Below are 23752 nucleotides of genomic sequence, written 5' to 3'. Positions count from 1 at the left end.
GTCCAGGAGAAACTATGTGGTGGGTACAACAGTTCTGCATCATAAAATAGTAATAGTGTACGTGCTTATGTGTGTTGATGCATGCAAACATATACATTGCTGTTGTGGAAAAATACATCCTGATATTAATTTCAGGTTATGAACAAATTATAACCAAATTATAACATTATTACTAGTACATCTAATAAATGCATTTCTACAAATGATCATTGCACCTAGAGATGGCTCCCTTTCTTTCTTCATTAAGTTAAAGGGATACTTCACCCATTTAGAACCGGCGTTCTATCATTATAAAATCGCTATTGTAATATAAATAAATATATAAATAAATATCAGTCTAAACCAGTCTCCCCTTGGCCCATTTTTTCTCATCTAATTTTCTCCCGAAATGACGTCAAATGACGCATTTGACATCATTTCGGGAGAAACCTCTTGTCCTGCTAGAAGGGCCGAGGACTACAACACACTTTTGATGGCAAATTTTTCCACCAATAAGGAATGAGAGGGGGCGGGAGCTCGCGTACTGAGGGGGAATGAGGGGGACGGGAGACCCACAGGTGGGCGGGGCAGCGAGCGCAATGCACTGTGGTAGTTGGAGGTTTTCTTACTTTGAGCCAGAGAGACCATGAAAACACTTTCTGCCTTTTTTCAGGCTAGGATGAACCGATTTCAATTTTTTTTTCACATTTATAATACATTGAATTATTGAATTCATGAAACCTTCATATTCCCACCGGTGAAGTATCTCTTTAAGTTAGTTAGCATTTCAATAAATGTTTCTTCATGAATTGCCCTGCATTCAGGGAATTCCATTAATTATTACTGTGTCTAAATTCATGATTTCGTATTTCAATAGGTGGTCGTGGTGAGTGGAAAAGATATCGCTGCAGTTGTTACTCCATCTGCTCGCAAAATAAAAAAAAGAACCAGAAGGCAAGCCGAGAACATTGAGGTTAAACAAGCCGACCTCGCCACCGTAACCACTACAGAACAACCGTGCTATTCAATGCTCCCTTTCATTTGGACATTCTCCATTTTTGTGAAACAAGGGATTTGGGACAACAGCATGTGTGGGTCCGAAGACACGATGTGTGTATGTGTGGAGGTGGTAGGATGGAACTATTTTCCCCACTATGAGGTAAGAGAATTATTTTTCAATAGATATTCAAAAGAGGTAGGATGCTTCTCAGTAGGATGCCTGTTTCAGCATGTGTCAGGATGGAGAGGCTGTTTACTTTGATTGGCATGGGGTTTTAAAGGGGTTCAATTATTATCATAGAATGGAATAATGATTAATTTAATGATTTACATAATTTCCACTAAACGCAAACAACACAGCAGTGGTTACAGTCACAGCCTATCCGTACCAGTCTCCAGAAGGTCACTCCCATCACCTTTGCTTTGTTGATATCAGACCTACAAACCCGTGATGTGAAAGTACCCCTTTCAGAATCATGGACACCTGATGTATCTCTGAAGATGCTTGGTAAATGCTGCCGATGATTTACCGGTTGTTTCTTTCAGTTTCGGGTACGACAGCCCGGATGAAGAAGCCTGTGCTTTGATGAAAGACATCAACCCTTCAGCGCAGAGACCTCGGAGACGTTTCACCTGCAGCTCCAAATAAAACTGGACCTGTAAGAAAATAATAGAATGAGCTCACCATGGGTACAGCCAACCAGCACACAGACACACCGGTGTGGAAAATTGTATCATTTTAATAACATCACAGATACATTTGCTCATCTTCTTTACTGTATCACTGATTCACTTAGAAAGCCCTTTGTGTATGTATTTAAGTTACGTAATTTGCCGTCTACTTAATACTTTGAAAATGTGCACATTCCACGGTCCTATTTTGCACTTTCTTGCACAGCAAAAAAAAAAAACAGACTGTTCTAAATCTCTTTTATATTCCTCAGATATTTGCCATATTGTTTTCTTAATGTAAATGTTTCTATTTTTATATTTATGTTTTCTGCTTTCAGTACTTGTGCCTTATTTTCTTACTGTATCCTATCTTTGTTTGTTATTGTTTGCACCAAATACCAAGAAAAAAATCCATGTAATAAAGCACATTTTGGGGAGGATCCACCTGATTGAAGGTGTGTAATGCTTGTGACAGGGGGAGAGGATGTGTGCAAGGGACCTTGCCATGAACCATCTTTCTATCACGTAGATCAGGTAGTTCCTCATAGGATGCTGATTGACTTGATTGTGTCAGTGACACAATATACATTTTTTATTCTGCAAATTCATATTATAGGTGTGAGATTTGTTAAAAAATTCACCTCCATAGTCACCCTGGACTCACAGGCCGACAGAGTCTCGTCATCGTTTATGTCCTGAAAGAATCAGGGAAAACTATTATAGGCCATTCTTCCAAAATTCTGCTAACATTTAGAATAAAACATGACACTTTGCCTTGACAGTTATAGGCTACCTCTGCTTGGAGATTGAACCAGCACTACCACCATTACCACCGTCGGCAGCTCCCTCAATACAATGTCTGCTCGTTCAACTAAAAATTACACAAATTAATTTACACTCTCACATTTGATAAGAAAGACAATTTTGTATATTCATTGCCCATGCATGAATACATACCCATTACAAAAGTATCCGAGAACAAGGCAGTGGGGTCAGATGACAACCCCCCTTCCACCCAGGCCATCATCGGCTGCCCTTCATTATTAGCGAGGGCCAGCTCCCCGAAACGGTGAAGGGCGGTGGAGTTGACCCCCTTCCAATGGTGTTGCTCAGGACTTCAACAGGTACAGCTACAATCAACATCAGAATGAAGGTTAGTGCTTAGCCTATTGTTAATCACAGGCTACATTCACCGGAAATTATTCTCTTTGACGCTTAAAACTTACCACATTGAATTATGCTTTTGTGCTTATTCCGAACTTGAACCCATGTCCTCAAGGTCATGCTGGCACCACATCTACATGGGAGCAATAGGCATGATGATGGACGGGCGAAATTTGATCCCTGACTAACGCTGGCGTTCTGGTCTTATACTAATCCACTACGCCAGCGCCGCTACCTCTCAGCAGTTAAAAACATATGCGATACATTTCTTACATAGGGTGTATTTAATATGAATTCCCTAAATGATAGAACAAAGCAGGTTGGACGTTGCTTTTGTATTTTGAAATCATCATGATTCTTTTGGGATTAATGGTGAACAATTCTGCATTGGGCATAGTTATTTTTTAGACAATATGCCGAAACTTTTCACTTACGAACGGTTATTTTTTTGCCAGCACGCCTCCCTAGAATTATTATGTGCAACTGTGTTGCCCCTAGCTGTAATCTCATTCTTGAACTCATAGGAGTTTATTATAACAATCTGTTCCTCTTCAGTGAAATACAATGCTCTGGATCTATCCATTTTGTAATGGGGAAAACCTGGCTTGACAAATTGACTCCTAAGTGAGCTTGGTGGTACCATTTAACTCTGACTGTGAGGTCGTCTGTCGATCCACCAGGTTATCAAAATCAAGCCTTGGTATGTTCAGCGCGCTTAGTAAGAGTGGTGGGAGTGTGTGTGGATGATAGCTGGTTGATTCAGCCTCACCTGGCCGAGTCTGATTGGACTCTGGGGCCAGGTGAGTCTGCAAACCTGTGGCACATTGAGCAATCAGTGTGCAACAGCTAAACCACCCAACACCACACACACTCAGGTTACAATTACACGTGGCCAGCTATTCTAGTAAACGGCCATTTCCCCCTCTCCTTTTTAAAAAATAACATCGTTCACACACTTCCTCTTTCTGAATGTAAACATAGGTCGCACTTTTGGGGCAGAATTCTCAGTTTGCGTGTAAAAGAAGGCCACAAACAAAGGGAAATTTCTCAGCTTTTCAAAATAACCATGTACGTGTAAACAGGGTTTCAGTGAGTTCTCCTAGATGGCAACATGTAACACCAGGCCAGGTATAATTTACCGCAAACTTTGCAATAAACTCTGAGCACATATTCGTCCCCTAGGTGGAATGAGGTACTTTAAGACAGAACATCCTGAGTCAATCAACCTCTAATTAGTCTCTACGTTTGTTTTGTGTGTAAGTGTTGATGCAGACCCGAATGGTGTCCGTTTACTTTTGGCACGCACAAAAAAACTAAATCCTGTTTACTGTGTTGAACTTATTTGTTTCACAAATGTCAAAGGTCTTGTCAGGTTATTAACTCTGACGTTAAAACATAAAGCATTCATACAGTGAGAAAGGAAATCAATGGAAGAAAAAAAATTATACAGGACAACATTTAAATAATCATTTAGAAATTCACTTAGTAATTACCTTTCGAAACAGCGTGTCAACAGATGGATAACTTGCAGATAGCTACGTTAGATTGCTTTACTGTTATACCGCCTTTATAGTCGAAAAAAAAATATGGATGCTATAGGTGTATGTCTATAGAGGTCAGAGCAAACCAGTCAAAAGTTGTTGATATCAGTAAAGTAAGGCCGAGTGAAACAAAACCAAAACAATCAGGTGACTGTACTGTAAAAGTACTAGAGAGCTGTATTATACTGCATTTCCTTTTCGAAGATTCATCTTATAAATAATCCCCAGGGCCGATGATATCAATCGCCTCTCGAAGTTATCAGGTGAAAGAGGTGCCAAGTACCTGTAGAAGTAGATTGTACACTCTTCATAAACCATTCACGTCGACTAAGCCAGGACTAAAACGTATAAAAAATGTTGATATAAAACAAAGGAAAGTATGACTTTTGATTATATAGCTAAGATAAGTCTAGTCATGCCATCAACCACCAGTGTTCAGTTCACCAAGGCCGATCCCTCAGTCGGCACCGTCCTGCCACTCCTCTTGCCCTGTGAGTCATGTGACATCACTGCGGACCGACACCTTCCTCTCCTGCCCCCTCCCTCTCCTGCCCCCTCCCTCCTCTATCGGGCCAGTTCTCCTGTACGGCTCAGTAGTGGACAGAAACAGGCTCACTCTGCTCGTTAAGTCATCACAGGGCCCAGAGTTGCCTACACCCTATGACCTTCACATTGCCTTCACCATCAAGGATCCTCTGTAGTGTGTCTATTTTGTTGATTCTGCTGTTGACAGCCAGCAAGTTTGCACATTCCTCCTCGGACTGAGATAACCTCTGGGTGAGGTTGTGGTTTTCACTTTTCAGTTTGTTCGCCGGTCACCTGCGATTTTAAAGCTGGCCTTCCCATATCTGTCACAGAAGAAGGTGAACTCCATATGAATGTGCAGATTAATTATTATCACATTGGTGCTTACCGCTCCTCCTTACATAATAGAGATAATGGATTGAGTCACTAAATTACGTATCGGGTTATACTCACAGTGGATCCCCACGAGGGTTTGGCCAATAGCAGCAAGGTCAGCATGCCAAGACCCACTGCAACCGGTCTGTACCGGTTTCTCTTCTGTAAACCCACACCCCAGAGGGTGCGTCAATCACCTTTTGTGAACCTGAATGACCATGGTTTACTTTATCGCATTTTACATTCTCTGCAGTTAGAGCTGACAGGATTATTTACCATGTTAAAGTTCACCGTTTGTTGTATGACTGTGAACAAGCTCTCCGTGAAGCTGTGTATAATGAGTGGTCTATCTATATGTTGTACGCAATGGAAAGCATTTGTGTGATGAAAATCGTTTGGTTAAATATAATAACAGAAAATCATCACAGCATACTTGTGGTGGCCTCTCTTCTATACCTTTGGATTTTTCTCCTGTGTATTCAAGATCCAACCCTTGAAATGTCCTTATATTATCATATTCCTCATGCTATTCTGTGAAAAGTAACTCACGATCATGTGTTAATCAGACTTTTTTCTTTGCTCACTTTCAGCTCAACATTATGAGAACCACGATTCAGGAAAGGAAGTAAAAAGTAACTTTTTACACTAAATGCAGTTGAATAAAAACACAATATCACCATCATCTAGGTCATATTTTACCTATATTAAATAACCTTTTTTAAAACATGCGTTGGACACGGACCGAGCCGTTGATCCTGTGGGTTATTACATTATTACACCGTTAGAAAGCGCAATAACGCTCAGTGTTTGAGCCTCTAGATAGTAATAACAACTTCATTCCACTAGGAGGCGCCAGAACCATGGTCATTTATACATGTCGCACTGGCCTATGGTTTGTACGTCAATGTCGCCGCCATGTTGGAGAGGGCAATATTACCCTAAAGTAGCTAAAAGGGTGAGGTGCCGTTTTTATGGATAAAAAGCACTTAACATTTCTCAACCGATTTTAAGGTGTCCTTTTTTATTTAACGGTTAATTATCTACGTTGAGTATTTTTTATACATAAATATATATATATAAAAAAATACAAGTATATATATATATATATATATATATATATATATATATATATATATATATATATATATATATATATATATATATATATATATATATATATAATTGATATAATTGAAATAGGATGACAAATGAAAACGATTTACTGGTTTTTATTTTACTGCCCTGATATTTTTTTACAGCCCAGCTTTGCCTCTCCAGTATGGCGGCTCCGTTGACGTCTACGTCCATGATATAAATCTGTCCGGAACCCTCAGCGCTCTTGCTGCTGCTCTCTTCCGCTCGACCCGGAAACTCATCAATATCTCTCCAGCGCTAGAATGGTTCCTCCAGTCGCAGTGTCACCGCTTATCAAGGTAAAAACTCATATTCCTTGACTTAAAAATAACGCTTTATACCGATAAAGCATCGGCATATATGCAGTAGTCGACGCACTACCTTTTAAAATGTAATACAACCAGCTGACCCGTACGACCCGCCTGCTGCGAAGCCAGCTCCTCATGACATTGACACCGTCGCGGTGACAACTACACGTTCTTCACACAGTGGCTTCTGCTGGAATCATATACATTAGATTTGACCATAATCTAGATATGGAATTGTGGTTATGGTTTTTATTTTGTAACGAGCAATTGTCCTTCGGTCATGAGGGATTAATCGAACTACAAGGTCAATGAGTCCTGTTCAGAGCGGACTTTGCCATGGGAATCACCTCCCTCCTCCACCTGCTGACGCTTTACAATCATACAATACACCGTTCTACAGATCTATAGCTTTAGGTAAAACACACCGATATACATCTCTACTGCCTTGTGTACAGCTCTGATGTTGTCAAACCATACGATGCGCCAATATACAGTTGTAATGCTTTACAATCATATGATGCACCAATGTACCGCTCTAATGTTTTAAATTTAAATGCATTACGAAGATACTGTTGTGATACTTTAAAACCATATGATGCAACCATATGCAGCTCTGATGCTTTACTTACCGCCATACTATGCACGGATGACGTCAAATGCTTAACAACTATGCATTACACCAATATAGTGATTGATTGATAGATGGATCGAACGATGGATACTCTTGCTGAAACGAACCACCGTTGTCATATTGGTATTGATTTGGCTCTAACTCCCCTCCTCCAGACGGCCAGATGGTCCGCCTTGTTCCTTGGCATGCTGTATGGCAAGCAGCGGTTCGGTGAGTACGATGCCTGATCGGTGCACATCTGCATGAGTTCTGCTACTTGTAAGACATCGCGGTCACTTAAAAGATTGGCTCAAGATAAGACGAGGTATTGTGCAAATATCAGTTCTGATGACGTGAGGTGTTGACTGATGCAGATTACAAACAAGGCTATTATTTGCGCATACTTAATAAAGATGGTTAAACAATGAACTGCTTTCACTGAACAGTAGACGGTGACCTTTTTTGTTTGTTTGGGATCTGTAGAATATGGGTTATGTTGGAGGGTTGGCTGTGGTTGACAGTATCGTTGTGTGTTCTTATCAAGAATACCTGGCGCCCATCGCTGCGGAGGAGAGGAAGATTGAGGAGGCGGAGAAGGCGACCAGAGAAGAGCAGGAGCGCATCGCCAAAGCACTTGCCGAAGGTAACGCATGCAGACACCCACGGCACTGTATTTAGACCTTCCGCTTGAGTCATGTATCATTTAGCGCGATTACATTTTACCTGACCTCTTCTTTCTTTCTTTCTCTGCAGCAAGTACGGACACCATCCTGAAGTGAAGTCCCCTTGCAGCTGTACAGTTATGATTCAACCAGAATAAAGATTTGCTCAACTATTAAGAGTGCTTCGGTTTGATTGTGTTGTCATGGGTGGCCCGTGTGTGTGTGTGTGTGTGTGTGTGTGTGTGTGTGTGTGTGTGTGTGTGTGTGTGTGTGTGTGTGTGTGTGTGTGTGTGTGTGTGTGTGTGTGTGTGTGTGTGTGTGTGTTGCCCTTCAGTGGGAGATGAGCCCTAGGGTTATAATCCTCTTCTGCCTTAGCACCAATCCCAGGATTGGGGTCAGATGCCTGCTGAGAAAGTGCTGTATGGACAATACCCCCGGACGTGTTGCATGGAATATAGTAACCTCCTCGGTGACAAACTCACACTTTGAACTATAGAAGAAAAAAGAAAATGGCACACAATTCTAATGAAAATACATTGCTTTATTTACGTCATACATCCAAACTTTAAATAGTTTTATTCAGCCAATGTGTGCTAATACTCCATGGTATTATTACTCCCTATCATTTTGTGTTCATCTTAATTCTCAGAGCCTATGTCCTCTGATCAGCACAACACATTTAGTGGAGCCCCCATTGAAACACATCTTAGTGGAACATGTTTACCATAAGAGACTTGCTGGTTCTTCACCAAAGAAAGCATTAATATAATGAAATGAGTAGTGCACTACTCTACTTGGGAACTAGAAAAATAATATTCTTGGGAAGGTATTTACAGCGGTATTTACAACATTTTGAATTACTCTGCCCTTTAGTCAACTTCATCTTGAAGTTGAGCAATCGTTGAAATTATTTAAAAATTCCATTTAGATTTGTACAAAACCAGGTTTGAGAAGCATTGTTCGATCAAAATATATGTAGGAGTCCCCTGGTACTTCTGTGCTTGGGCTTCAACTAGAATTTCTGTGGCCTTTACATAACCTGATGCTATACTTTGTCTTATGTCCTTGAATCGAAGTAGGCGATTCTTACAGACTTGTACAGTATAAAGGGGTTGTTTCGGAAGCATCTTAACTTTGTTAATGTTGTGGGAAAATGAATCCATAGATTACTTTAATGTAGATTATGTAGAACACTGGCCAGGGATTGTATGGGTTACAAAGGTAAACAATCTTGTTTGTAAATGTCTCATGACTGGATGTAATATTAAAGTAGGGGAAACCTTCTTTGTGAAAATACAATATTATCATGTTAAAATGTAAATTCTAAACCATTTAACATAGTATCATTTGCAGAGAAGCATACTCACAAGAAATGTATTTACTTTTGCTTGATTAAAGGGTTGGCAATATCTACTCTAAATTTGACAGACAGAAATATAAATGTTTGTAACCAGATGTAGGATGTAGTAGGTACACTACGGTCTGTAACCAGGATGTAGTAGGTACACTGTACTGTGTGTAACCAGGATGTAGTGGGCACACTGTACGTACTATGTAACCAGGATGTAGGATGTAGTAGGTACACTCTAGGTACGCTCTGTAACCAGGATGTAGGGTGTAGTTGGTACACTCTAGGTACGCTCTGTAACCAGGATGTAGTAGGTACACTGTAGGTATGGTCTGTAACCGTACGGATGTAGGATGGAGCAGGTTCACTTTACCCACTGATGATTGGTCGAGGGTCTGAGGGTCCTACCCTTCTATCCTTTGTTTTTCGTGAGCCAGAATAATTCCAACAAACAGGAAAACCTATAACTCATCATTTGGTGTTGCCTAAATGTGAAGCCTCATGTCTGCTGTGCGTAACGCCATCGTTCTCCTCCAACGCATCGGATGCTTTCATGGCGGCTGCTCCGTATCCTCTAACACAGAGTACAGGTCTTAGCCCCGCCTGCCGCCCCGGGGTTGGCCGACCCAGCTGTGAAGAGAACATGGGAAGGGATGGTCATCGTGGGGAACTCTGTCTGTCTGTCTGTCTGTGAGTGTGTCTGTCTGTCTGTGAGTGTGTCTGTCTGTGAGTGTGTCTGACTGAGGCGTCATGCCCAGATGAAATGACGACATATATTGGGCTATTTTTATAAACAGTGTGATGAAGATCAATTCAATGCTTGCCGACAAATACAGGATAGGGGAAGGATACGAATGATAAATTATATGTATATGTGTCCTTGATACTTATTATATTATATATAATAAGCATATATTATTTTCCTCATACATTATATATGACAAGTATCCTAAAGGAGCCTTTATTATGTTTCTAATTATCATAAAAGTATATATCAAGATCTTGATACTTATTATACTATATATAATAAGCATCTCTTATGTTATTATATCTTACATGATAAGTATCCTTGAGAAGCCTTTACAATCTTTCTAATCATAATGTAAATGAAGCTATGTATATGTAGATATATCTAAATATATCTATATGTGTAGAGAGAGAGAGTCATCTATATATAAAGCTACTGCTTATATATTGATATAATGTATAAACATCCCACCTTTGGGGCCTGCTGGGGCCTTGGCCGCCTTCTCCTCCTCCAGGGCCTTGAGCTTGGCCTCGTACTCCTCCTTGCAGTTGTTCCACTCCTTCCTGTTGTTCAGGATGCCATCCAGCATGGGAGTGATTGTCGGGTGGAAACGGGAGAACTCCTGGACCCCAAAAGAAACATATACACACAGAAACATGAGGTATTGTTGACGTACACGATGACATTGTAATATTATTTTGTATAAGATAAAAAATAGGACATGGGACAAACAATCGTTTGGTTTGAATCACCAAATGATTGATGCTTTCGTTGTATGATTTGTATGATGTAGCGACCAGTACCTTATAGACAAAGGTGCAGACAAAGTCGATGAAACCACACTGCATCTTTGGAAGTTCGGCTGATTTAGTTCGATCCATCATGGGCTAAGAGGGAGAGAGAGATAGAGGGGGAGAGATATAGAGGGGGAGAGAGAGAGAGTCAGAGAGCGAGAGTCAGAGAGCAGGCCAACAGACGGTGAACACAGCCTGGCCATAAGAAAGATCATAGCAGCCTGCTATGGTGCAGCTTATTTCATTTGATTAATTTAAGTACTTTTATCCTTGTTTTCCTTCTGCTCTCAATGGGTTTTACTCTCAAATTACGTATAATTTTTGTCTCAAAAATAACCTTGATTCTAAGAGCGGACACCAGATGATTTTTACTTTTTAGTACAACAGGGTTGTAGAGGCATCGGCGTTCACGCAGGCCTTTGGTATGTATAGTATAACGGCTGTGTGTGAAGATGTGTGGAGCTTGGTCTGGCCAGCAGTCGATTCAAGAGAGGGTTGAGCTTACTGGACACTTAAAGTTCCCTATAATTTAGTGGCTAGATGCCTATAAATTCTACAGACACACACATACATGTTTAACCAAGTCTATAACCAAATCTTTATTTTCTTTTTTATGACATCTCATCCACGATAAGTCTGTGATAGTGTTGATGCGAGGGATATGTAAAGATGCTTAATATCTTATTCTAAATATTACAAATCAAGAACTGGAACATTAACAGCAAGAAGCAGTGAAATGAAACGACGTTGAGCTCACCAGGACCCAGTAAACAATGAGCCGTTGGGATGGATGAACGAAACAACAGTTTTAATAGTGAAACTCACAATAGGCTGCTGGTCCAGAACATTCCTCTCCAGGTCTCCTTGCTCCCAGAACTCAGCTGCCACCAACAGGGCCACCTGCAAGGATCATGAGCATCATCTCAACACAGGTTTACATCTACAGGGTACACACACATGACTTGATAACGGTGAGACTAATTTATATAGGCAAGGCAAGGCAACTTTATTTATATAGCACTTTTCATACACAAGGCAGACTCAAAGTGCTTCACATATAAACATTGTCATACAATAAAATAATAGATAACATAAAAGAAGTGAAAACAATAAAGAAAACATATGCAAAGAAATGAGTAAAATAGAAAGTTAAAAAGGTTTAGGGTATTTGCCTTGCCTTTATTTTAGTATTCAAATAGAAAATAAAGGCAAAGTTAAAGCTTTTTAGAAAGTGCAATGTAAGATTTAGCAGAATGCTAAAGCAAACATAAAAGTCTTCAGTCTTGTCATAAAATGTATTTGTTGTTATTTGTGTTTCTTTCTTTCTTTCTTTCTTTCTTTCTCCCTCCCTCCCTTCCTTTTCCATCCTTCTCTTCTATTTCACTCCCTCCTTCCTTACCACCCTCCCTCCCTCCACCCTCCCTCCCTTGTGTAACAATAACAGCATCACATGGAGTAGCTCACCTTGCTCTGCACCTCCCAGGGCTTAGTGATAGCAGATAAGTCACAGGCTGTCATCATCATCGCCCTGACATACAAAATGAACACGTTGGGATATGACTTATGAAAGCAGGCAACATACTGCGCACCACGCGTGATGTGTTGGAGGGCGCTTGTCCCACTCACATGACAATCTCCTTCCTGGTGGTTTCCAGAGACATGAAGTCCACCCACTTCTTCTCATCATCATAGGTTTTCGATAGGTCCACGATCTTCTGGAACATGGTCCTCTTCCTGGTGGGGAGGGGGGGTGGGGGATACCAGTGTGATGTTCCAGCACTAAAACAGGTCGTTCATAAAGAGCTTCGACCATCTGAAGCCTGGAGTATTAAAACAGGTCGTTCATAAAGAGCTTGGATCATTTGAGAGCTGGAGTATTATAACAGGTCGTTCATGAAGAGCTAGACCATCTGAAACAGGTCGTTCATAAAGAGCTTGGATCATCTGAGAGCTGGAGTATTATAACAGGTCGTTCATGAAGAGCTAGACCATCTGAAACTGGTCGTTCATAAAGAGCTTGGATCATCTGAGAGCTGGAGTATTATAACAGGTCGTTCATGAAGAGCTAGACCATCTGAAACAGGTCGTTCATAAAGAGCTTGGAGCATCTGAGGCCCAGAGTATTAAAACAGGTCGTTCATGAAGAGCTTGAACCATCTGAGGATGGGGAATGGGGAGATTGAGGCGCAGCCTACTTGAAGTACAGAGCCAGGTCCGTGGCGATGATGGCGATGTCCATGAGGTGGATCACATGCTCATGCTGTCGCCTGTTGAGGTTCTGGTAGATATTCAATTGCTGCGAGTGAGACAAACAGGGATAAGTTCAGTGAAGGACACCCACTGTACAATATAGATAGAGATAGAGAGTTCTTTTTTAAGAAAGTATGATACAGATACTACAAATAGGGAGGGTTCTGAAAAAATATCGTCGGTTCCCATTGGATACCACGGACCATACTGCACATGCCATACATCATTAACATTTGTTTCTGTTGCCCTCCTTCGGTTCTCACCTCGTCAGCTAAGAGGAACTTGCCAATCTCTAGATGGTGTCTTTCCATAATCGAGGTACCGTGCAACTTGGCCAGAGGATTGCCTGACCTGTTGGATTAAAGGTAACTACCGTGAACATAACACCCTGAACACAGCCAAACATCACACACCAGGTCATCTGGGTTTCAGCATTCCATTCCATCTATGGTGTAGCGAGTGTTTAAAGCGTTCAGAAGGGGATTTGAATAAGTGCATTTCTACAATGGGCTGAGACAAAACCTATAGACACTTTTATTAAGAACGTTGTTGTCCTGGCGTTTTTGGCTTGTCTTTCCGCCGGGGGGAAAGTGGACTATTGCTTGCCAAGTTTGTGTTCTCTGTTTTCACAGACTCCCAGCTCCAGCAACATGATCGGTTGACACAAATAGGAAGCAAAAGAAAGTGAAACGCAGCGTTGGTTGGCTCAGAACGGAGAACGTCTGCTACCAGACACAAGGTTCTTCATACATTGGTGAGAACACACAGCAGGGCCAGCCAAAGCGTCTGGTACTTACTTGGTCTGGTAGAGGTTGTTGGTGCCCCGGTGATCGATGTCGTGCAGGAAGCCAGCGGTGATCATAGCCATCACCTCCAGGTCGGTGTAGTATCGCTTCAGCAGCCCTGTCTGAAACGGTGGAGAACAACACGTGAACTTTGGGTGAACAGGGCGGGCTGCAGCTGGTGCAGTGTTCACTGAGGAGAGGACAAGGGTCAGGTTAGGGTTTTTAAGGAGGAACAGGAGAAGGTGCAACGATTTAGCCTGTTTAGTTATGACTAGTAATAGTGCCGTGACCACAGAGTGATCAGTCATCAGCAGAGTGCTAACATTTGTGATCTGGTATCGCCACATAGGATAGAGCACGAATGATGGATGAATGCATGGACAAATACTGAATGCATGAATGGCACAAAGGAATGAATGAACGACTAGATACCGTTAGGAGTGTGAACATAGTCTGGCCGACATTGAAGCCGTGGCGCCAGTTATGGTAGGTGATCTTCCTGTATCCCTTACTGATGGAGTACATGAAGCGCACCAGCACCTGGACAGAAAGAAGGAGGGGAAAAAATAAACAAAACAAAGGTTTGTTTGGAGTGTTTAGTAGCTCTTTAAATAAGGTATAAAGCGTAAAATATAATCAAAGAGATATATAATCATCTCCTTGCATAATGACGGACCAGACAGAAATGGCAGAAGTCTGATGTCCCTGTGCTTACCTCCTGGGGTACTTGGAACTTCTTGACCACCCCGACCTCATAGTACATCTGGATCCCACACTTGACCAGCTCCATCTCTGTGCAATTGAGGTCTGAGAAGTGGAACTCGTAGATCTCAAACTTCTTAATGAGCTGAGGGAGATTCTTTTTCTAAAGATAAAGACCCAAAACAGTATAAAAAACAGCATTAAAGAGAGCCAGTAGAACACACACACAACCAAAAGAGAGGATTCACATATTGTACTAAAGTAGTACCCAACACTCCTCAGGTCTTCCACAATACCAACAAGGTACGTAGCAGTAAGTGACAGCCGTTAACGGATTCTTACCAGGATCTGCAGGAGTTCGTCCTCCTCACAGTCTGCGGGTTCAGACCCATACAGCTCCCTTGTGTTCTACAAAGACAACAATGTTATGTTTGTAACCCTAATAACAATGAAAGAGCACTAGTGAATGAGCCATTAGCACCTCCCTGGTGAGGGGTTCCAGTCTCACAAACCGCCTATGCAAAAACTCTCTGCACACTGTAATGAAAGGCACTTTGGAGAAAGTCATCCACCAAATGGTGTTTATTGATTAAACGGAGGCCTATGATTAGAGGACAGTTGTCACGTGGGTGTTGGGACTGACCAGGATGTTCTGCAGCTCGTCGTCACGACACTTGACGTGGTACATCACCATGTCCTGGGCAATGTCTTTGCGGTTCTCCAGTTTGTTCATCTTGTCGTATGTGTCCGTGTTCAGAGCTGACCAGCCTAGGAACTGAGTCAGGGCCTGCAGATACAAAGCAACATGTCCTTAAGATAATGAGGTTCAAACTTTAGATATACCTGCCATTGTGTATACTAGGGGTGGGACAAAATATCCATACGGTGATATATCTTTTTTAAGAATTCATTTTGCATTTTTATGCTTGATTCATCAAGAGTTAAACAATAAATATCACCCCAAATATTTAGAATTTAATTAATAAAGTAAGGTGCTCTAAACAGATTTCCCTGCTCCTCGAGGTGGCACTCTTAAATAGCTAGAGACAAGTAACTGAAATACTCAGTTCCGAACATGAATAACGACCAAAATACAGCAATTTACTAAATTGACCTCACAGTCATTTTGTACTCATCGTTAGACATACGTCGTGATATATCGTTCTGACAATATATTGATTGTTGCAGAATCGCTTTATTGCGATATTATCGGTAATGAGTAAAACTACACTAAAGTTGCCACCACAGAACATGCAAGACTCAGACCTCCATAAGCTGTTCGTCCTGTTCATCAAAGGGCTTTCCATCCTTCCTGTTGTAGAAGGTGGCCACGCCCACTATCTCTTCCTTCTTGTTGACGATGGGAAGGGACAGAACGTTCTTTATGGTCCAGCCACTGCTATCCAAAGGCTCTTTCTGCAAAATAGTTCAGGCCAAGTTTAGTAATTATATATTTCGGTCTGAATGAATAGCAGGGGAATGAATTGACCAGGGGAATCTAGGCTGTTACCTGGAATTGAAACATGTCCTCGGCGGAGGCATTCATAATGTTGCAAATCTACAGAACAAAATAAGAGAATGTAAGGTTTAAGTTGAAATCGTTTTTTGAATATAATATATAGATATAAACTTAACACAAAAAGTAAGGAAATTTGTGTTTGGTTGATTATTTCTCTGTGGGAACAATGCTTTTTGGTAATAAATCTTATACCGTTGGAAAGCCTGTATAGTTCCCTATCAAATGGTGCTCCATTTGTAAGGAGCATGCACTTGTGGGATGAGCAGCAGAGCTGAGTATGTGGGTTGCGGAAAAATTTGCCAATGCCAAACAGCTTATTCTGCCATTGACTCGGTTGGTGTTTGGTGGATTGGATGATTGAAGTTTGAAGAAACAAGACATATTGGCAATTTAATAATTTATTCATTTCACAAACAGAAGCCTCAGTAGCGTGTGGAAGAACCATACACAGCCACAACAGCCTGGCACCTCCTCCTCATGCTGGTCACCAGCCTGGTCACACACTGCTGTGGGATGGCCTCCCATTCTTCAACCAGCATTTGTCGCAAGTCAGCCAACGTGGTTGTGTTGGTCACCCTGGCACGAACAGCACGCCCAAGCTGATCCCACAAGTGTTAAATGGGGTTTTCAGGACTGCTAGCAGGCCATTCCATCCTCTCCACACCCACATTCTGGAGGTAGTCTCTGATAAACCCCACCCTGTGGGGGCGAGCATTGTCATCATGGAGGATAGAGTTCGGTCCCAGACTGTGGAGATATGGGATTGCCACTGGTTGCAGATATCATCTCTATATCTCTCTGCATTGAGATTGCCTCCAATGATGACAAGCCTCGTTTTTCCAGTGAGGGAGATGCCGCCCCACACGGGGCAACAATCAGCATAGCATCCTCCGCGTCTTCTCGACACTTTGACCCTACGATCCAACTGCCGTAGGCAAAATCTGGACTCATCACTGAATATAACGTTCCTCCACATGGTTCAGTGCATGTGTTGCTGACACCAGCGCAAACGGGCCTGACGGTGAAGGGCAGTCATGGCAGGACTCCTGGCAGCCCTATGAGACCGGAGATTGGCTGCGTGTAGTCTGTTCCGGATTGTCTGGGCAAAAATCCGTCTGACATAACGTCCTGCAAACCTTGACTGGAGATCTGTAGAAGGCAGCCTACGGCACCTAAGTGCTGACAGGGTGATGAAATGGTCTTCTTGGGGTGTCGTCTTCTTGGGACGCCCACTTCGCGGCCTGTCTTTGACATCCCCCATTATATGGAACTTGGCCTTCAGTTTGGAGAGGGTACTAGGGCTCACTCCAAATAATGCCGCAACTTGGTTTTGCGAAACACCACCTTGAAGTTCCCCTATCGCAAGGGCCCTATCCAGATCAGTCGAACGCGGCATGCCGATTCTTGGAGCAGATGCTTACTGACTGTAGCTGTATTTACAGTAGTAGGTCCCATGCTCACAGGTGCTGCCAATCAGGTGTCAATCAGGCACCTGATTGGCAGACCCTGGGGGTACAAGAAGCTCAAAACAAGTGTCAATAGCAACAGCAAAATAACCTGTTTGGTAATGGCAGAAAAGATTTGGCAAATTTTTCATGGGCGCAACCCACATACTCAGCGCTGCTGCTCATCCCACAAATGCATCTTCCTTACAAATGGGGCACAATTTGAAAGGGAACTAAAAACGCTTTCCAACGGTATAAGATTTATTGCCAAAAAGCATTGTTACCACAGAGAAATAATATACCAAACACAAATTTCCTTACTATTTGTGCTAAGTTAATGTATAGAACAACTCACAAATCCACTCTCTGCAACGTAGACGGGCAGGCCACTGACCAGTGCCCAGTGGTCTGCTGGTGGAGTTCTGGGACAGATGGAGAGGAGGCCATGTTAGAAGGTTCGGCCACCATTATTGTGCCAATTGTTGGAATGGGGCTTATTCGCCTCACAGCAATCTTGGTTCCTCGCATTTAAAACCAAGATGGTTGAATGAACCCCTTTGTATTTTACAGTGGGTCAGATATGTAAGGATACAGGAAAAAGTAGTAGGATTTACTCACGGTATGACCTTAATCTCTTCCTTGCCGTGTAAAATATAATCAATCACTTTGTAGAATATGACTTCCTAAGTGGAAACAAATGAAGAAAATAGGAAAGGAAACGTTAAAAAAGCAGATTGAAACCAATAGTATTCTCTACTGAATATTAACCTTTAACCTGCCCTATATAAATTGTCCCCTTAGCAGCCTCTAGTGGCTTGAGTTGCAGCTACAGTTGCAGCTACAGTTGCAGCTACAGTTGCAGCTACAGTTGTAGCTACAGTAGTAGCACGGTTATAGCGACTACCAGTAACTGGTAACTGCCAGTTACTGGTAACGGCAAAAGTGGACTTTATTATTTTTAATAAAGTCCAGTTATTTTTAATAAAGTATTTTTTTTTTTTTAATTATTCTCAAAACTTTATTTTGAGAATAATTCCCAGGATGGTTTGACTGGGCGATGAGCACATTCTATTCTCGAGAATTTAATTTTTACGGAGTAAATAGCCTCGGTAGAAAAGGGACATAGTGCAGGTTGAATGTATTACTCGTACCCTCCCATCTGGTGTCAATGGGCCAGAGTACGGAGGCTGCTCCCCCATCAGCACCGGCCAGATATCAAAGAACTCCTAGAGGAAAACCACAGAATACCAATATACACGTTAGAATTAACTCATGTTACACCCTGTAATACATTCACATGAAAATAAGGCGCTTAAATGTCGGTTGTCGGCATGTTTACAGATGCAAGCATGCACACACACCACCCCTATTTACGCAAACACACACACGCGCACACACACACACACACACACACACACACACACACACACACAGACACACACACACACACACACACACACACACACACACACACACAAACACACACACACACACACACACACACACACACACACACACACACACACACACACACACACACACACAGACACACACACACTCACATTCAGTTTCACACTCACATTCAGATTCACACTCACACTGCCACTCACTCTCACATCCACGTCTCCGTACCTTTTCCTTGGTCATGTCTAGCAGGCCTACGGAGTAGCGATCACAGTTGAGGTAGGCGCGGACCGTGTACAAGGCTTTGTGGAACTGTCGCTCTATGTCCGTCAGCTCTTCAAACACCTTGTTGGCAGACCACAGAAGAAGCTTGGGGAGAACACACACACACACACGTCTTGATTTCTGCATCAATTACACCTCAGCAAAGTCCTTTTGGTCTTAAAGTAGTGGCAAAGTGGAGCCCTCTCACCTGTCCTTTGCGTGTCTCACAGTTGTGTAAGTAGCTCAAGTGGAAGATCTTCAAATTCAAGGTGGCGATTTTAAGGTACTTGGTAAAAAGCTAAGGGACAAAGATTAAGAGTGTGTGGATCACATGAGAATGCATCTTATTATATATATATATATGTTTTTAGATATATAATAGCCTGCTAATCATAAATCACACGTGATTGAACATCAAGGTCAATTAAAGAAAAAACTTTTACTTTTACTATGAAACAAATCTATAAATAATGACAATACAAATATACATCATATCTGTGTACACTTTGGTTATTAAATAATTGAGTTAGCTCAAGCGCTTGATTGTGAGTGTGCTTGCTGGCATGGTGTGGGTGGTGTAGTAGTGGTCACTACGTCGCAGACACGTAGGCGTATATCCATTTAACGGCTTAGGTTATTTCTGATTGGGATGACATGATTACGCCTGGTGGATTAATGACCACATAGACGTAACAGTGTGAAGGATGTAGGATGGCTAAAAGGGAATTCCCTACTTGGTAGTGATTTCAGCCCACAGGTGAACTTTAGCTCTGAGCCTTAGAAGCAGGGCATAAAAGTTTGTTACACAATAAGTACATTATGTATCGCCACTTCTATGACCAACCCTACTTTGTCTGTTATATATTTTTATGTATATGTGTGTGTGTGTGTGTGTGTGTGTGTGTGTGTGTGTGTGTGTGTGTGTGTGTGTGTGTGTTGGTTCAGAATGTTTATATTTATACAGGTATACAGTATTTACTGTACATCTGAATCCATATTCAACAGCTGTATTTTCCATATACACGACATTGGAGACTATATAATGGGAATAGAAATATAGTTCTGCATGCGTGCATGCTTGTGTTGCGCATGTTTGTGCAAGCCTTCATGTGTGTGCTATGTGTGCATGTGTGTGTGCACACGCGCGTGCATGCGTGAGTGTGCGTGCATGTGCTTGTCCGTGTGTTTGTGTTTGTGCATGTGTGAGTGCGTTTGCGTGTATGAGCCTGTGCATGTCATTTTCCATGTGTCAGTGTGCGTGCACGTGCGTGTGTGCATTCATATGTGTGTGTGTGTGTGTGTGCGTACATGCGTATGTGCGTGTGTGTGCGATGCTTACGTGCATGTGTGTATGTGTGTGTGTGTGTGTTTACGCGTGGCGTTATGTCTTACGTCCTCATCCTCTGCGTTGAAGAAGGGTCCGCTGGTCTTGTTCAGGGCCATGATGACGGCCACCAGGTCTTTCCCGTTCAGGATGGGTGCGGCAAGGATGTTGCGCGTCTTGTATTCCGTGAGCTCGTCCACAAAGTCGCTGAAGTGCTGGTTCTGCATGACAACAATGTTTGGAGATGGCCACACAAACAGTGAATTCTTGACATGTAGACTCTTGACTCGTATGACTATGCATTGTATTTATATATTTTTTAAAGATTAAAGTTATACAATATGTCGATATTGACCTGACAATATGAAATACGAAATCAATATGAAACATGAAATCAATAGTATCCATGCCGATGCTCCTTGGAAAAACCCTCACCAAGACAAAATACATGGTTTGCAAAAATGAAAAACATGGTTTGACTAATTGCACTAGACAAGGTTTACAATCAGTTTGTGTTTTTCTCGTTTTTGGATCATGTAATTGCAGTGCATTAAAGCGAATACATCCCAAAAGTCTTGTGATAAACTGAAGCTGGGAGTCATTGGTAGGCCTATTCTTAACAACCCTTAATAACCTAAATCCACCAAAACCACTATGTAAAGCTCTGTCGTTTTATTTATTCAGTGTGAAACTGTTAGCACTATGGAATTCCAGCTGACTTAAGAAACGGGCCAATTATCCAAAGCATTGCATGATGGGATATCAAAATAAATGGATTAAGTCTCATAGGGGGATTTGGGCGGTTATCCCCAGAGGCTAACACAGGCAGTCCATCGCTGCTCGCTTATGTAGTCTCCTTTCAGACCGTTTATAGACATAATACAGAGATGAAATGCTGATTTCCCTTATTAATAGATATGTGGAATGTTATTATAACCATGTGACTGAAGTATAGGATGGTTTCACATGACGTCCCACACATTCCAAGCCGCCATCTTGGCACTTTATCACCACACCAATAATACTAGCTGGTTGCTTGGTATCCTCAAATGTGTTGTCGAGAAGGACCAACATGGCAGCTCTGAATATATACTCTTGGAGCTTTGATACTAACTATTTCGGTGATAGATTGATTCAGTTCTGTCACACCTGGATTTAATGAAATTTAAGAGCCGTGTAAACCACTGTGGTTTAACTGTCCATGAAATTTAAGAGCCGTGTAAACCACTGTTGTCAAGGAGATGCCGCCAATCTTTAGTGGCTTTTTCGTGGTATTATGTAGTGTTTATTCCTCACTCTATGAAAAGCTAAGCACGGGGATATTATTAATATAAACGTAAATCATTAGCATTAGTATAGTACTGTCTGATTTTTACTACCTCCTTCACGTCTTTGACGTTGACCGTCTTCTTGGTCTGAGCCACGTGGCCCACCAGCCCTAGGTCCAGCGGGTACACTATCTCCGAGTCCGGCTGCACCACGCAGTCGTCGAACTCCGACGTGGCGTTGACGTTGAAGAGCCGGGTGGCCAGCTCCCCAACGCCGTTGCGCTGCCGGTACATGAACAGGGAACACCGGTCGGCGTGGATGAGTGAGCTGATTCTTTTCAGTATCTTGAACACCACCTTCTCCATGTTGACGTTCTCCTGCATGTCTTTGATCAGCTCGTACATGATTTGGCTTTCCTCCACCTGGAATGGAGGGAAAGCAAACGAGAACGGTAGGCCTACTCATTCGGATGCTAATTCAACAGTACACCTTTTTTTGGACGTTTTTTCCCAATTATCTGGATAAATGTATGATAATCATGAAACTCATCCCCTACTTTATATTTATATTAACTTGGCCTACCCTGAAAAAAGATAGAGGTTCTTTATATCGTCTACCTCAATTAAGGTTGCCTACACATTTCCCGCCATTTCTATGCATAAACCATGCAGATGTTGAGAGATATAATAAAACGTAAGAAATATATTTTTGGGGATAATGAAGGGACCGGTAAAACGTATAGGTTCAGGTCGTCAAGAAGCACATTTCTTCTTTCATAAAATGTGGTTAATTCTTATGACTTCTCACTACTGATATTTTTCTTCTTACATTTTGTAGCATCAGTAACATACCTGGCTGAGCTCATCAAACTGGCTGAAGTCCACCTGTTTCAGTGGGATGCTCGCCACCTTTGAAATAGAGTCCGGGTTCATTTTTTTGGCAAAATATGTTTTAGTAAACGCCGGGTTTCCGTCCAGGAACTTCTGTACATCCTCCTTTTGTTCCGCCATCTCCTGGTCCCGATCTCAGACTCTTTTCCTCAAATTTTTTTCTTCTTGGTCAGGTCAAGTGTATTGAGAGCCTTCCAAGGCAAAAACCAAACTAAGGCTACAATAATAAAAATAAACTAACAGCAAACACCAACAAAAAGAAACATTGAAGAGCTAATCAATTAATCAACAAAATATTCAAATTAAATCAAATTTTTGTATCCAACAAAATCGCCCATCTGACAGAACGAAAAACGGACACATTCAGAATGTGTGTGTAAAAAATAAACAACAGCCAGATTCTATATTAGTGTTTAAAAATAGAAAGTAAGGAGAGAGCGACGGAGCCCAGTGTTGGTGGAGGCAGGGCGCGTGGAGGGGCTGAATCCATTCAATCCTCTGTCATCAGCAGATAGTGCTGAAGGTTAGCCGGGATCTGCCCGTGCTAAACTGATCAGCTGATCACCTCCTAAACGCTACCAAGGCCAGGTGACCCACTAGCCCAATGGGGCCCAGTCCCCTGGGGTGAGGAGTGGGTTAGACAGTCACACCACCATGCCAATCTGAAGGCCAGTTTGTGTAAAGGACCAATACACACCATTCATTACAGCTCATTTCTGGTTTTGGTTAAAAAAATCAACTTTACTGTTAACTGTGGGGGGCTCTACTTGCTGAAAAATATGTATGACACACACAATGGTCAGAGTCACAAGGAAGTTAGTACATAGTTTAGGATATATATTCTTCTGTCCTGTTATGCTTTTACAATCATACTATTTTACTTTACATCTGCTACTACAGGATTCGATACATTGTATTTCTCTGGTAACTCTGTTCAAACACAGACTCACAAGCTCTTTAAGTTCTTATTAAAGCAACCATCCTCAGCCATAAGCCCTATTTGGTTAGGCCACTGGCTGATTATCTCAGCACCCTGAATCC

At 42.0% G+C, this 23752-nt stretch overlaps 2 protein-coding genes across 2 annotated transcripts; one reads left to right on the top strand and one right to left on the bottom strand.

Moving 5' to 3' along the window:
• The first annotated feature begins 6520 nt into the window (after positions 1 to 6520).
• atp5mea (ATP synthase membrane subunit ea) lies at positions 6521 to 8146 on the top strand. The gene is made up of 4 exons (XM_030354247.1): positions 6521 to 6688; positions 7484 to 7538; positions 7852 to 7950; positions 8061 to 8146. Exons 1-4 carry the CDS (start codon positions 6653 to 6655, stop codon positions 8084 to 8086), a joined length of 216 nt encoding a protein of 71 aa, XP_030210107.1. The 5' UTR covers positions 6521 to 6652; the 3' UTR covers positions 8087 to 8146.
• A 343-nt stretch (positions 8147 to 8489) lies between these two features.
• On the bottom strand, positions 8490 to 23247 carry pde6b (phosphodiesterase 6B, cGMP-specific, rod, beta). The gene is made up of 23 exons (XM_030354245.1): positions 22673 to 23247; positions 21932 to 22243; positions 20621 to 20773; positions 19437 to 19526; positions 19193 to 19333; positions 18712 to 18786; positions 18179 to 18243; positions 17916 to 17982; positions 16107 to 16154; positions 15863 to 16012; positions 15240 to 15383; positions 14939 to 15004; positions 14610 to 14759; positions 14327 to 14434; positions 13907 to 14016; positions 13373 to 13460; positions 13055 to 13155; positions 12486 to 12593; positions 12324 to 12387; positions 11685 to 11759; positions 10869 to 10952; positions 10537 to 10687; positions 8490 to 9947 (listed from the first exon to the last, which is right to left on the bottom strand). The coding sequence occupies exons 1-23, from the start codon at positions 22829 to 22831 to the stop codon at positions 9892 to 9894; spliced, it is 2565 nt and encodes an 854-aa protein (XP_030210105.1). The 5' UTR covers positions 22832 to 23247; the 3' UTR covers positions 8490 to 9891.
• Between the last annotated feature and the right edge of the window lie 505 nt (positions 23248 to 23752).

The sequence above is a fragment of the Gadus morhua genome, chromosome 4, assembly GCF_902167405.1.
Source record: "Gadus morhua chromosome 4, gadMor3.0, whole genome shotgun sequence".
In the NCBI taxonomy this organism is placed as follows: domain Eukaryota; kingdom Metazoa; phylum Chordata; class Actinopteri; order Gadiformes; family Gadidae; genus Gadus; species Gadus morhua.
This window is presented reverse-complemented; position numbering and strand designations above follow the sequence as displayed.